Here is a 13800-nt window from a genome sequence, read left to right on the forward strand (position 1 = left end):
GCTGTGTACCAGATCCATTTGCAGAAAACAGTTTTTTCCAGGATGTTTTGAACAAGATTCCAACTAACCTTGGCAGAAGATTCCTCACAACAGAGTGGTTCAAATGGTCAAATAGGTGCCAGAGAGGATCACTTAAAGGAGACACTAAGAACTCCATTCAAGAGGGCCTTTAGCAACCTGACCTGATTTTGAAGTTGGCCCCTGTTTGAGCAGGGGAGTAGTCCAGCTGCCTTCTAAAAGTCTTTGCCAACCAAATCACGCAGTTATTCACAAACGGTGTCTGAGTCTCCAAAAATTGTTGACATAGAGGGTAGGTCTTAATTTACTTCTAAATACCTTGGACTGGTTTTAGTTGTGCTAGTCTCCTGGTATGGCCATGAAGGTGCCAATACCAGCTCCTGACAATTATCTCTGTGCTGGAAATTGTGTGCCATCACAGAATTTTCTGCATGAAGAAGATAATTTTCTTTTCTTGTAGAAGTCTTGGTGACAGTAGTTGAGTGTTTTTGAACACATTAACCTTCTATTTGTCCTACCTGAAGAAGTGACCCCTCAACCAGGATATGAACTGTAAGAATTGTTGAGTGGCTGCTATTTCTGCACAGTGCCCTTTTTTCGTTTGGTTCCTCTGGTGCATTTGGCAGACTAGACTGTCTTTCAGTGTTTCTGCATCATACTTAAGTAAAAGCAGCACAGCAAACTGCTTTACAAATGTAAATTAGTTTGACTTGAAACTCTTCTGAGTTTTTCTTCCTCAGATGGGAAAGCTTGATGTCAAAAGATCAAATTGTCCCAGTTCATAGATAGGTTTGTCATAATAGCTCTGATTAGAACTTAAAAATCTTGTTCTTGTAATTTTACTAAATTGATTTGTCTGTAGTCCTAGGTACGTTTTGGGAAAAATTGGTTTATATCTACTGTTACTATTCTAAATTTGCTAGTAGACAAATAGATTTTATCATTCATTTATTTCCATTGAAGTCCTGGAAAACAGGCATTTGTAACTGCAGTCTTAAGGTGGCACTTAGAAAAAATATGTGAAAAAAGGCATGTTTGGCAATCCTAATATAAACATTGCCCATGTGATGCTCTCAATGAGACTCTGAGGACAATCTAACAAATTTTTCTTCGGTATGACAAAGGATAGGTTTCTAGTGTCATTGTCCAATGAGTAAAAAGAAGAAGCTTCACAGTTTCATGGCTTCCTCCAGCTCTGCCTTCATCTTGATGTTTGACCATGTACATACTCAAATGTGAAAAACTGTATTAATGCTACGTCTTTGTCAAATACAGACTATTTAAGAATTCCCATAGTGTATTTATAAGGTATAGGTTCTCAATTTCACTGTTTGGACTTACAAAAACTTCCATTGCCTTTTCCATCTGTAATTAATGAGAATTGGTATCACACAGCACTTCACAGCTACACCCTGGAGGTGTGGTGAAGGGACAAGGTGGTGCTCTGGAAGATGTATCCCTGGATAGATAGCTTTATATGAGGAGTCTCAGTGAGCTCATAATCATCATGGTCAGTTTGATGCAGGGGAGGTTGGATCATTCTTGGTAGGCCTATGTTCACCATTTAAGAGGTGAAGGGGTGGTTTCTTCCAATAACCTGTAAGTACAGATGTGGTGTAGTTTTCTTAGAGAAAAGATATTTGCTACTTTTCATACTCACATAAATTCACAGCACTTCTGGAAAATAAAAACTGTAGAAAAAAGCAGAGCTAACATTTGGAAAGAAAACCCACCCAAATCCCCAAACAACTTACATACAAAAGGGAAGAGCAAGATGTTTTCGCTTTTGCATTTTTGATTTCTGTTAAGCAGCCTCATAGGTTGTGTATTTCCTTGGCTGGGTGGACATTAAGCAGTGGGGAGAAGGGCACAGGTGGGTGGCTCCTGTCAGCAGTGAGCTGCAGGGGCTGTGGTTCCGTGATGTGAGTGTCCAGTGTTCCAAGTCCAGCATGTGGCACCGCTGAGTTTGAGCCTCTGCTGCTGCTCCCTCCCGTGGCCACTGCTCATAGCAGCCTGGCTCCTGCTGCTGCCAGATCCCGCTGCCTGGGAACCCTTCTGCCAAAACCTGGTGGCTCCAAGCTGTGCCAAGCACTTGAGAAAACTTGGTCAGTCTCAGTAAATCTCTTGGCTCCCGTTTTTTCAGAGAAATACAGTGACGATGTTTTCCTTTTCAGAATAAAATAGTGTTGGTATTCTCCAGGTTCAGATTATATTTATTTTAACCTTCAGTAAAATGTGAACTTTGCAACCCAAAGAAAAACTGAGAGAGTGAACCAAAAATTGGCATTTTTGAGATACCAGAGCAAAACTTTATCTGGAAAAATAATTCTTTTTGCCTTGATGAAATTGATGACATTTTTAATAGTACTTCTCCATAATATGTGGTCAGAAATGTTTCCCGAGTCTATGAGCTTACTCAGTGCTGACTTGCATAATAGGATTTTAACAATTGTAAAATAACCTTTTATCTTCTTAGTTGTAGATTTTGCATTTGGAAAGCTTATTTCTGAGCTATAAATAACAGAGTATGAAAATACACAGTGAGCTTTTGAAAGCACTGAAAAGCCATATTTTTGGCCAGTTCAAATCAGTGTACCCATGCAGTTTTTATGCCAGCTTAGCGTACGGTCAAACTTCTGCCTAGTCGTATTTTTAAGACATCATACACAATCCATAATCAGTTTTCAGAATTTAAAATGGACATCATTTTGACTAACAATTTTCAGTGTTCTAAATGCAAGAAACTGCAAGATACAATCTTCAGGAAAGGAGAACTATAAGTGCTTTGATGGAGCATCCAGACAAATTGAAATACATGGACACATTATATTGATGTAGCAATAGTAGTTATTTGCAGAAGTAAATACTTTATGATTGGTAGTACTAATAAATACTTGCTGAAAAGCCTGGTACCTCAAACTTTATTTAAATTTTGTTATTGTTTGAAGCTGTTTAGATAGAACATACCTACTGCAAAAATTTGTACTATTTATACAGAAATTAGGTTACAGAATGAATTCAGTGGGTTTGTGCATGCAGTATGTATTTCCCTCTAACCTTTAACTGTAGAGTGAAGTCAAATGTCACTTGTAAAACCTTCATCAACATTCAGTCTTCTTCTAAATTAAAAGTTGATTATATAATTGTCTATTTACCCTGTTTTAGGACTGATGTATGTGATTTTATGTAGGAGAACCACTGATCTTAATGAGTGAAGCTTCAGTGCATTCTTAAACAGCCAACATTTTGGTCTGTAAGTCCAGGTTAGATTAACTCATTATTTTAGGCTTGTACTTCATACTCTTATGAAGTTTACTTCGTTTTATTAAACTGTGGGTATGAAAGAAGTCTAGATGACTCTAAGAGGAGAATAGATTAAAAAAAAAAAGAAATAGTGTTCCTTAATATTAAATTGTGTCTAGTGATGAAGACTTCAAATTGTTGTAAAAGTAGAAATAGACTAAAAACAGTGTTCTCCCATCCTTTAATGAATAGAAGTTTTTCTCTATATGGTTGTGATGGATTTTGCCTTATGGCAAAGTTACAAAAGTTAAGGATTTGACAGAGATCAGAGATTTCATCTGTCCCTGTAGAAAGATCTACAGCCTGAGACCAGGCTTTTTGAGTCATCAGGGAAGCTGTGGGAGCATCTACCTTCAGAAAAAGCCATGGCATCAGACTACAGTAGCTGCAATTCTTTGTAGATTGAGACCCTCAGTGTTGTCCATTTAAGCACCAAAAGTGGTTTTAAATATTACGATTTTCACAACGAATGTCAGTTTTCAAATTCCACATGCTGTTGCAGAACTATTCCCTTTCCTTGTCATTCCAATCACATAGTTACAGTGACTTATTTTAAGATAACATTGATGTTAAAAACCCAGTGCATTTCACAGTCAGTGTACATGTGAGTGGATTAGAGGAACAGAGAAGGAGACAAGGTCAAAAAGGTATATTTTTCTTCCTTTTGAAATCAATGAGGTTTTAAAATTTTACTTCATTAAAAATCTATTGCCTTCTTCCTAGTGTGTTGGAATAATCAGACTTTTATGTTGAGTTTGAGCACTTTAAAAGTAATTTTTCTGTCTATGTGGAAAAGTGAAGCACAGAGAGGTGCTCTTTCAGGTGCAGCAAATTCCTTCCCTTTTACTTGTGAGTGCTGGATGTAGACCAGAGTCATATGCTAATCCATGAATCTATTACTTTTAGGAGGGCAGTGTCTGTGAATTCCAGGGCATTTCCAGTCACTTTAGAGCCTCAAGCTGAAGCATTCATCAGAAGATGGTGCCTATGCACCATATACTTTATACCTTACAAAAGGGTTGGAAATTATATGTGGCTCTTTTAGGTCGCTTTTTTCTGCTCTTTGCATTCTTGCTGTTTTCCTCCAAATCCCAGTAACTGGTGGAAAATACTTGCACATATGAAGGTCATGACTGAATTTAGCCTTTACTAATGGAAATGGAGTGCTGAAGGTTAGTGTGAGCTGAAGGTGAAGGGCTTTTTTTGTTTGCTTTTTTCTTACTTGACACTTATTAATGCTGGTTCTCTTTTAGAAAGCAGGTGATGAAGTGGACGTAATACTGTTGGGCAACAAGTGTGATAAGGAGTCAGAACGGGTAGTTCCAAAACAGAAAGGAGAAAAGGTATCTTTGGTACTTTCTTTGGGTCCTCCTGAGTTTCTTAGTACGTGACTGAGCTGTTAAACTGAAAATGGTAAAAAGCTCCTGAATTCCAAAAATTCCATTAGGGCTTGCTCTAGAAGAACAGTTGCGGAGTTCTGGAGTGTTAGAAATACATTAAGTAATTCCTAGCTGATCTCTTCAGAATACTGATTTTTCTTTTAAAGGTTAAAATGTACTTTAAAAGCTTTAGCTGCTACAACAGAAATCTTTATATAAGACTGCATTTTCAGAGTACTGTTGTAATGTGAAATATTAAAATGTAATACATTCTGAACAATTTTTCTGATGCCACCCATCAGTGATATTTTTCCTACAGTCTGATCATAAAGAAGTATTCTGGCAGCCTATGAGAAGTGATCTGCAGTGTTTGTCAATGGCCTTAAATAAGACTAGACAGATAGGGAGCATCAGCTCCCCAAAATTGTGTATGTGATAGTTGAGGCTACAGTAGGGTTTCTAGCTGCTGACCATGGGTTCAGGAAGAACTTACTGAGTGGGGAGTGCTGTTCTGAAGAGAAGGGTAAATGTCTCTCACTGAGAGCCAGTGAGGAAATTCAGAAGCCATGCTATGAGAGAAGAAATTGGGATAATAATTAAATATTGCAGGAGAGCATGTCCTGTATGCTAGTATGTTTTGCTACTGCAAAATGTATGCATCTCTTCTCTGGAACTTGGAATTAGCCCTCCTGTTCTGCTTTCAGGCATGGTGAGTCAAGCAGGATGTCTCATGTTTAAAGAAAACACTAATAGCTTCTTGCCAATTATATAATCCCAGATTAGGGAACTTTTAAAAAAATAATATCACCTTTGGACAACATTACACTTCTGAAAGTTCATAGTTCACATGCAAGATGCTTTCAGTGTTAATTTACCATATCTGTGTACAAGTAATAAGGTTGCTGAAAAATACAAGTTGTAGTCTCACACAAAGGATGCACTGTCAGAAATCTAGAGAGTCACTGGATGCATGTGCACCAGAGGGCAGCAGTAGGATTTTGCTCAGGGTATTAAGCATGACATTTTCTGACTTCTGGGTTCTTAACCGTGCAACCAAAATTCCTCTTAATGTAGTTCTTTTTTTTCAGAAACAAATTATTACCTCCTCCCCAGTGAGTCTGCTTTCTAGATATCCCCTGTGTTTTGAGGCAAGGCAACTCTTTAGTTGTACTATTTCCTCTTTTAATATGATTTACATCTGCTAAAGGATCTGACTGAATGTCCTGGAGAAAGATTCCATTAGCAGAGACAGTAATTGTCCTCTCACTCTAAAGAAGAAAATATCCCTATTAAGAGGGGAAAACAGTTTGATTCTAACATTGACAGATAATAATTTGTAGTTATTTATTTCAAATTACCTGATAGTATGAGCTTTAAGTGTTATTCAGTCTCTTGCACAGAAGAATTCTAGATTTCCTGGAATCTCATCATCTATATTGGCATTTCTGTAAAAGTCTGTTATAACTGAGTGGCTGTCGTATATAATTTCATTTTATTTCAATTTAATGCTGAGAAATTTTTTTCTTATTTCTTTTTGTACAAAATCATGTAATAATTCATTTTGTACAATCTTATGTAATTGCAATCACTCAGAAATTGAGATATTTAATTTTAACACTAGGAAGTATAATTTTCTCGTATTAACTGCTTCTTATTCACTTTGATAAAAGTTTTAACTCAGCCTTCTTGGGCTCCTCTGTTCACCCCCCAATATCATTATCTTTTTCATTTAAAGATAAAAATGTTGAAGGTCATATGTCTTGGTAGAATGTGTGGTTGTTTTTCTCCTTTCAAATCTTTCCAACAGAAAAAGCCAGGTAAAATCTTTTTTTTTTTTTTGCTTTTGCTGTCTTCATAGCTGAAGCTGATTTATAGTTTCAAAGCTGATTTTTCACGTGTAATAGAACTCTGCACAGTTTCAGAATATTTCAGACATATCTCTCTGATTCAGCACTAAGAAATCATACCAGCACTTTGCTAGGAAGTAGTATTAGCATTACTTATTTTATTGTTGTTGGTAAGATACAAGCTTATTTCACACAAGATCGCCAAACTGTTACCAAGGATATTATAAAATATAATTCCTCAATAGTATAATTCCCACAGGTTTGTAAATGTATTTAGATATTTTATTTATGGATCTATTCAAGAGGCTTCTAAAGAAAAAAAAAGTAGTTCTTTGAATACACTTTCCTGTTGCCTTTCGGAGAGGGAGTTGCCAAATACATGTTCATACTTTCAACAGCTTTACCACTGGACAAGTGGGGTTTTTTCCACTGAGCTACATTTTTGGAGGACTTTCTTGCCACAGTGTTTAGCAGTATGCAGGGTAAAGTGAAAAAATACAATTATATTCTCTGACCAATAATGTGTTCATATAGAGAAAATGGGGGTGCACTGATAGATGTAGTAGGCAATGTAGTAACATGATACACAGCAGGCTCAAGTACTTGAGGTTTTTTTGTTTGATTTGATTTTTCTTTTCTTTGGTCTTCACGAATAGAGCTTGCTCCCAGGCCTCCGCAGGTACTGGCATGTTTTGGGAAGGAGCAGGTCAGCCAGGCAGTGGGAAAGCTTTGGATTAGATTTTTTTGCTTAGGAAAGTTGGATGCACCCATAGATGTGATGAAGTTTGCCCAGTTGTGCTTAAAGGGCTGGTCATTGTGATTTGAGCCATTGTCAGTCAGCTCTGAAAAATCATACTGGTTGGGAGAGATCCCTTTTGACTAGAAAGATGCCAGCATGACGTGTATCTTTTAAAAAGTCAAGGAAGAAGGTTCAGGGAACTATAGGCAGTCAGCCTTGCCTCAGTCATATTGTTTAGCATCTTCATGGGTGATGTGGTTGATGATAAAAGGAGAATTGCATGTGACATGAGATTAAGGGAGTGTGTGGCACACGACATTGGAGAACACAAATTCTGTGGGACCTTGATAGACTTGGGAACTGGGCCTGCAGAAACATTGTGAAGTTCAGGAAGTGCAGAGATTTGCAGCTGTGACGGAATAATCTAAGGCATGAGTCACTGCCTTACTATGAAAGACTGATGAGTTACAATAAACACCAGCTTGAATATAAGTCATCAGTGTTCCCTCATGGCTTTAAAGGTGCTGAGCTACAGTAGAAGGATAATGGATGGTAGATCTGGAGAGATTATTACCCCCCTTACTTAGTGTTGGCAGGGCCACATGGAATATCTTGTCCGGCTTTTGTTCTCCCGATTCAAGAAGAGTGTTGAGAAACTGCAGCTTGTCCAGCAGACAGGTATAAGGGTGACTGGGGTCTAGTACTGGTATTTCAGGAGGAGAGGGAGCTGGGTAAAGAGCAGGCTTAGGAGCAGTTGCTGGTCTACAGCAGCTGAAGTGGCACTAAAAAAATGACAGAGATAGACTCTTCTCAGTAGAGACAAAAACAGGGGAGTAGCAAACAAAAGTCCTGGCTTGGGAGGTTCAGGTTGGAGTTGAGGACAACCAGTTGCCCTAGAAGGTTGATGTAGCCATGGGAGAGAGTCCCATAAAGGCTATAGAATCTCCATCATTGGTGGATTTCAAGACTTTTGTAAACAAAGCAGTAGCTGACCCAATATTGTGTGGGCAGTAACTTCATTTCAAGTGGGGTTATCTTTCAAAATTATTTCTGTGATTCCACGAATAAAAGGGTGTGTTTGTGTTCAGAGTTTGTACATAGGTAACCTCTAGGAACCTGTTACATGATACAAGGAAGGAAAAGGGCTATTTAATAGTAGTTGCTGTGTACTTTATAATCAGCAAACCAGTTCTCTTAACTTTATTACCCCAGTATTCTTTTATTGCTTGTAGTTTTCTTGCTGAACCCTTATGCATTGTCGTTTTGTACTGGCAATAGTTGAATGATCTTAACTTTCTGTAACAGGTTGCTGCACTACCAAAAACAGTTCACAGCAGTCCACTGAGTTTCAGAATCCCTTACAAAGTTATGAAGTGGTCTCTGTCTAATGAATCAGTTAGATCTCATCTTTATTTTCAGAACTACATTTTCTTGTTGCATTTTGGAAAGGAAACCATTTTGCTTAGTTTGTTGTTTGTTTTTTTTTTTTTACCTTTAGTGTAACCTTTATTGTATTTTGACTAAAAGTTTGAAGTCTGTATATTGTATATGTATTGTGTTGGGGTTTTTTCTTCATGCCAACATAACTCAAAGCTTTCTGTATTGGAAATACACTGGAAATAAGACAAAGGAGTAAATTAAGTAAAACTGACCAATGTAAAGTCTATGCTGCTCTTCTGAGTATTTTCTCTCTTTGCCTTTTACCATAATATCTTTTTGCATGCATATATTTTCTTTCCTTGTCTGTTAACTCTGTGCTTCTCTCTGTCTAGCATAAAGGAGCATTTCATTTTTGTATTTCATCATGCCACCTTTTTTTAACAGTTTTTGTCATATTTTTATCTGTAGGCACTCCATTAATTTCCTCTAAATGATTGCTTAGGAGACAGCTCATTTTCCAGATAAATCAAAACACTGAGAACAGACCCAGTGGAGTTTATTCTTGTTATTTACAAGTAAAGATTGGTTAAAAAAGTTGTTTTGAAAACACAAAAATTTAAGAAGAATGTTTTAAGAAGTACCTCAGATTTATAAACTGAGGATGAATATAGAGTACTTTACTGAGCAGTCATGTACTTAATTAGTGTTTTTATAGTGTGTTAGCAGTCAGAACACCTCCATATTGCTTGCAACTAGTATAAGAACTGGGTTTTTTTCCCTGAATAATGTTCATCCCATTTCCTGCATTCGTTTTTCAGCTTGCTTGGGAATACGGAATGCCATTTTTTGAGACCAGTGCTAAAGACAATGTGAATATTGAGCATGCATTCTCTGTCTTGATTAAGGAAATCCTGGAAAAGGTAGGCTTCTTTTCTAAGGAGAAAGAAAACAGGAGATTTTTCTTGACAGGTTGGGTAAATAAGGTTGTAACTACAGAATAGTTTCAGCAGAGCACAGCTGATGCTGGTTTTGCATTGTGGAGTTAATATTTTGGGGGGATCCTATAGCTGCAGGCATACAGAGGAGGAACATGGGGGAGAAGAATTGTGGGAGAAGAGAAAAACAGAAGAGGCAAGCACGTATGATACAGTTCAGAGAGAAAGCAAAAATTCAGGAAGAATGCATTTGTGGCTTTATTTCCCATACTTTTCTTTAAGGGAGTGGTTAACAGCTCCAGAGTAGTTCCACTGTTGTGCCAGGAAGATTCCTTTTTCCTCTAGGTGTCTGCACAGTATGCACACAGTGAGGATGCTGCATGATGATGGAATCAGTGGAGCTCTTACATTCAGCAATCAAATGTTTTATCCTAGGTTCATAGCTGTTTGTTTGCCTGATTTACACTAGTGCTTTTGAAGTTATCAGGGCCTAAAGATTAGAGTTAATTAGTGGTAGAATCAATATTGTAGCTGTCAGAGCCAGCATCTCTAACTTGAGAGTGTTGGTTTAAAGGTCCTTACTCCTCAGAGTTGCAGTTCTTTTGTAGGGCTGAATTATTGTTCATTAGCTCCAAAAATGTTTTGCATTGCAATTTATTTTTAGGCAGTAGAATATTATTTTAGACATTAATAGATGTTCTTCATGCAACGTATTATCACTGCCATTCATCACCAATATTAGTTATACAAAACTAACCTTCCACTCCAAATACTCTTCAAGTCATAATAAAGACAAATGAGCAAAATTACTGACAAAGTCACAAGTAGCAGTGTTTTGATTAAGTAGCCATTGGGGATGGTCAGAATAATAGCTCAGGGTTGGACTGCTTCTAAATCAGAGTCCTGTCATACTACGTAGTAACACAAGCTGTAGTTGGTTATTGTGGGAGAGGAAAAAAAGGCAAAAATATTTTTTTGGTTACTTTATCATGAAAATGAAGCTCAGTAACTGAACAGTCAAATATTGTTTAGAACAGGAGAATAATAGCAGGCCCTTGAGTTACTGAGCTTGTTGTAAAAAAGTCTCAAGTAAGAGAACTGATTTTGTTGTAAATGAAAAATACATTGTCTACTATAAATAGAGAATTGTTAGTATGAAACACAAAAACTACAAAACAATAGCTAAGATCATAATTGATGCAAAGACAAATATGTGCAAAGTGAGCATTTCTGCAGAGTGTGTTTGGATGATATCTAAGAGAATTCTCTGCACATGCAGGAATTATGTTGGGGTATTTTTCACATTAAGATTGCCTACACTTATTTTATGGTAAGTGAAACTTCAGTATTCCTGCTGACCTTCATGAAAATTCATGGGATTTGTAGTGTGGACATGGCAAAAAAATTCAGACCACGATGAACATGTTATACTACTGCTTGGTTTTAATTAGAACTGCTTTGAACAGTTGTATGCTCGGCATGTATGTGTGCTTGGAAAATGTGCCCATGAGAATTTGTCATATTTGTCTGTAGTAACATTTCACCTTAGCTAAAAATATTTGGAATCCCGATGAGGCATCATGTACCATTACTTTGGTGTTATAATTTGCCATTTTTAGTAAAATGCATTTGTTGATTTAAACAAGAACCCCTTTAGGCCAATAGGTTTTACCACTGGCCTGATAAGAAAGAGTTTGCTGGGGAAAAAAATCTGCCATACCGTTTCATCATGGTTTTCAGGTTCAACAAAATAATTTGCCTGTTCACAAAACTGTGAAATCTGAATGTAGTGCTTGAATTTTAACCTCCTCTAACTGATGAAATTTTGGAGAATGGAAAATGCAGTAGCAAGTGTGACTAGTAGCTGTGAAAAATTACATGATAGATGCCAGTCTGAGATAATTTCAGTCATACACCCATTTGGTGAGATGAAATATGTATTTGCTGATTGTAAAAGGGAGATACAGCCTTGCACAGTGTTTTGGCCCAAGGCACCTGTGCCTGGGGATATGGGGCCTCCCTGTGCTCTGCAATGGACCATCTGTCCCAGACTGATGAGATGCTTCAATGGAAGCACATCTCTGCCTTCCCAGTCCCACAGAGAAAGGAACTCCCTAGAACAGTCTATTATGGCCATGCTTTTGGGAAGTGCGTGAAGCTTATTCAGAGGTAAGATAAACAAGCAGGACAGGCTGGCAGGCAGTAGACCATTCTCAGATGCATTGCAGTAGACTGTATTAATCTGAGGAAATCTAGGACTTCTTTTGTACGTTATTGCTTGCCATCTACTGTGGACATGTCCTTAGTAACTTAATTTTCACAAAACACTCCTGTAGATGGGGAAGATTGGTGTTCAGAGTACTTCATACAGAAGTACTAAGCTTCCTGATTCTTTGAAGTTTAGAACAAGTTGTCGTTCAGTGGTGGATTGAGGAAAAAAAAACATTAAAAAGTTTCATATTAAAGACATTTAAACAACACAAAACAAAAAAAGGCAAGTGTTTTAGCATATTGTCACTATTTTGTGCTGCGGTTTCCCGTCTCTTGTTTTGCAGTTTGTCTTGTAGTGGAGAGAGAAGACTTCTGTATCCCAGTGATCTGGATGACTGAAGTGCTGCTTGACCTTTCAGTTACTTTCCATCTCAGCCATTTCATGCTGTGTCTACAGATCTGAGTTAGATGGGCAGTCTCATTAAAACCATCAGATTTTTTTTGACATCTTACACTGGTAACAGCTAAGCAGTCATGCCATATTTCTGAGAACTTGAAATTTTCAAACCAATCAGTTAATAATAATTGAATGCAGTACTTGAGTTTTAACTTCCTCTGACTGATGGATTTTTGGAGAAGGGCAATAATAACCAATTTGATTGTATTTGAAAGGCTGCAGTGGAAATAAATGTTAATGACATAGATTATTACAGGAGTTTGCTTAGACATGTTGACAAATAACAGTATTTTATTTAGTCACAATACTCATGAATTTCAGATATGCCTAAACCTGTCATTAATAGATGACAGCTGTTCTTTGACAATGCTTCTGGTTGTCACTGAACTATTTGGATAAGTGAGTCAGTCCTCTAAAAACGACCGAAACCAAAAAATACCACCCAGAATGCAGTTAGCATTTGCTCTTTTGTGTTCTTTGGTTTCATGTCTGGCAAGCAGTAGTGTTCTCAAGTAGGTTTTCAAAAAAATATTACAAGCCTTTGTATATGTCCTTTTGGGCGTGATTGTTGGTTTTTGTCTAAACTAGGATCAGGAGAGAACTCCTTTAAAAAAAAAAAAAAGGATAATAAGAATGAAGTTATCACCTTTTTCTGAAAACTGCAATAAAACTAACCAAAACTTATATTCTGCCTACCTCCCAAGAGTGATTGACAACTAAGATTATTTTAATCATATTAAATAAACATATATCTGCTGAGCAGAGAACAGTGAAAATCCATTTAAGACCTTGCCCTGTTGTTGATAGTAATATTTAATGTTTAACAGCTGGATGTCATTTGAGATGAACATTCAGGAGTAGCAGGCCCCAATTTTGCTATTCCTTCATTTCTTTACATTTCTTTCCTATGGCAACAAGATTGTTGAGATCATACTGTCTTTTCTATTCCTTTGCTCTTGAAGTACCTTTGGAACTTGGTAGCTGATTTTAAACAAATTTAACAGATCAAACTAAAAGATAGTTAAGTTCCTGGGTAGTTCTTGAAAATAAGGTGAGAGGCAGAGTATTCTGCAGAAAGGAAGTCTCCAGGACTAGTTCATAGAATATCAGAGACCACTACACAGAAAGACTGAAAAATGCTTCAACCAGCTACTCCAGCTGGAGCTTGCATCACAGATACCAAATTTAATTCGCTTCAAGACCCAAATCCATAGGAAATCGGATTTCATTATTGCTGAGGTTCATGGAATTGTTAGTTTGTCTAAAAGATGCCTGTGTCTCCAGCAGTGCATACTCAGTGGTTCTTTATTATCCTTAGTCATGTATGGAGCCCCAGGCTTTATTTGCCCTTTTTCTATCTTGTACTGACCACAGAATAATAATTCCTTCAAGAGGTTTTTCATAATGCTCGTCCTGCTGTACTTTAGATCCATTTTAGATTTTTATCTCCTTAACTTTCTTAGTAACATTAGGTATATTCAGCATTGCACATGTGGGAACCGAGGTACAGAGATTAAAGCAAAGAGGATAA

The 13800-nt window shown here is 37.3% G+C and overlaps 1 protein-coding gene across 6 annotated transcripts in view; it reads left to right on the forward strand.

The window, feature by feature from the left end:
- Window positions 1-13800, forward strand: part of LOC134549259 (ras-related protein Rab-10-like) — a 32325-nt gene that overhangs the window by 13259 nt on the left and 5266 nt on the right. Inside the window, exons 4-6 of one of the 6 annotated variants that reach the window (XM_063394828.1) lie at window positions 4575-4664; window positions 9485-9586; window positions 10881-10931. In XM_063394828.1, coding sequence (XP_063250898.1) covers window positions 4575-4664; window positions 9485-9586; window positions 10881-10931 — 243 coding nt within the window. Of the gene's footprint in view, window positions 1-4574; window positions 4665-9484; window positions 9587-10880; window positions 10932-12156; window positions 13080-13800 lie in introns of those variants that run through there. The other 5 variants (XM_063394851.1, XM_063394844.1, XM_063394836.1 and 2 more) reach the window with 5 other exon arrangements.

This window comes from Prinia subflava, chromosome 1 (assembly GCF_021018805.1).
Source record: "Prinia subflava isolate CZ2003 ecotype Zambia chromosome 1, Cam_Psub_1.2, whole genome shotgun sequence".
Classification (NCBI taxonomy): Eukaryota; Metazoa; Chordata; class Aves; order Passeriformes; family Cisticolidae; genus Prinia; species Prinia subflava.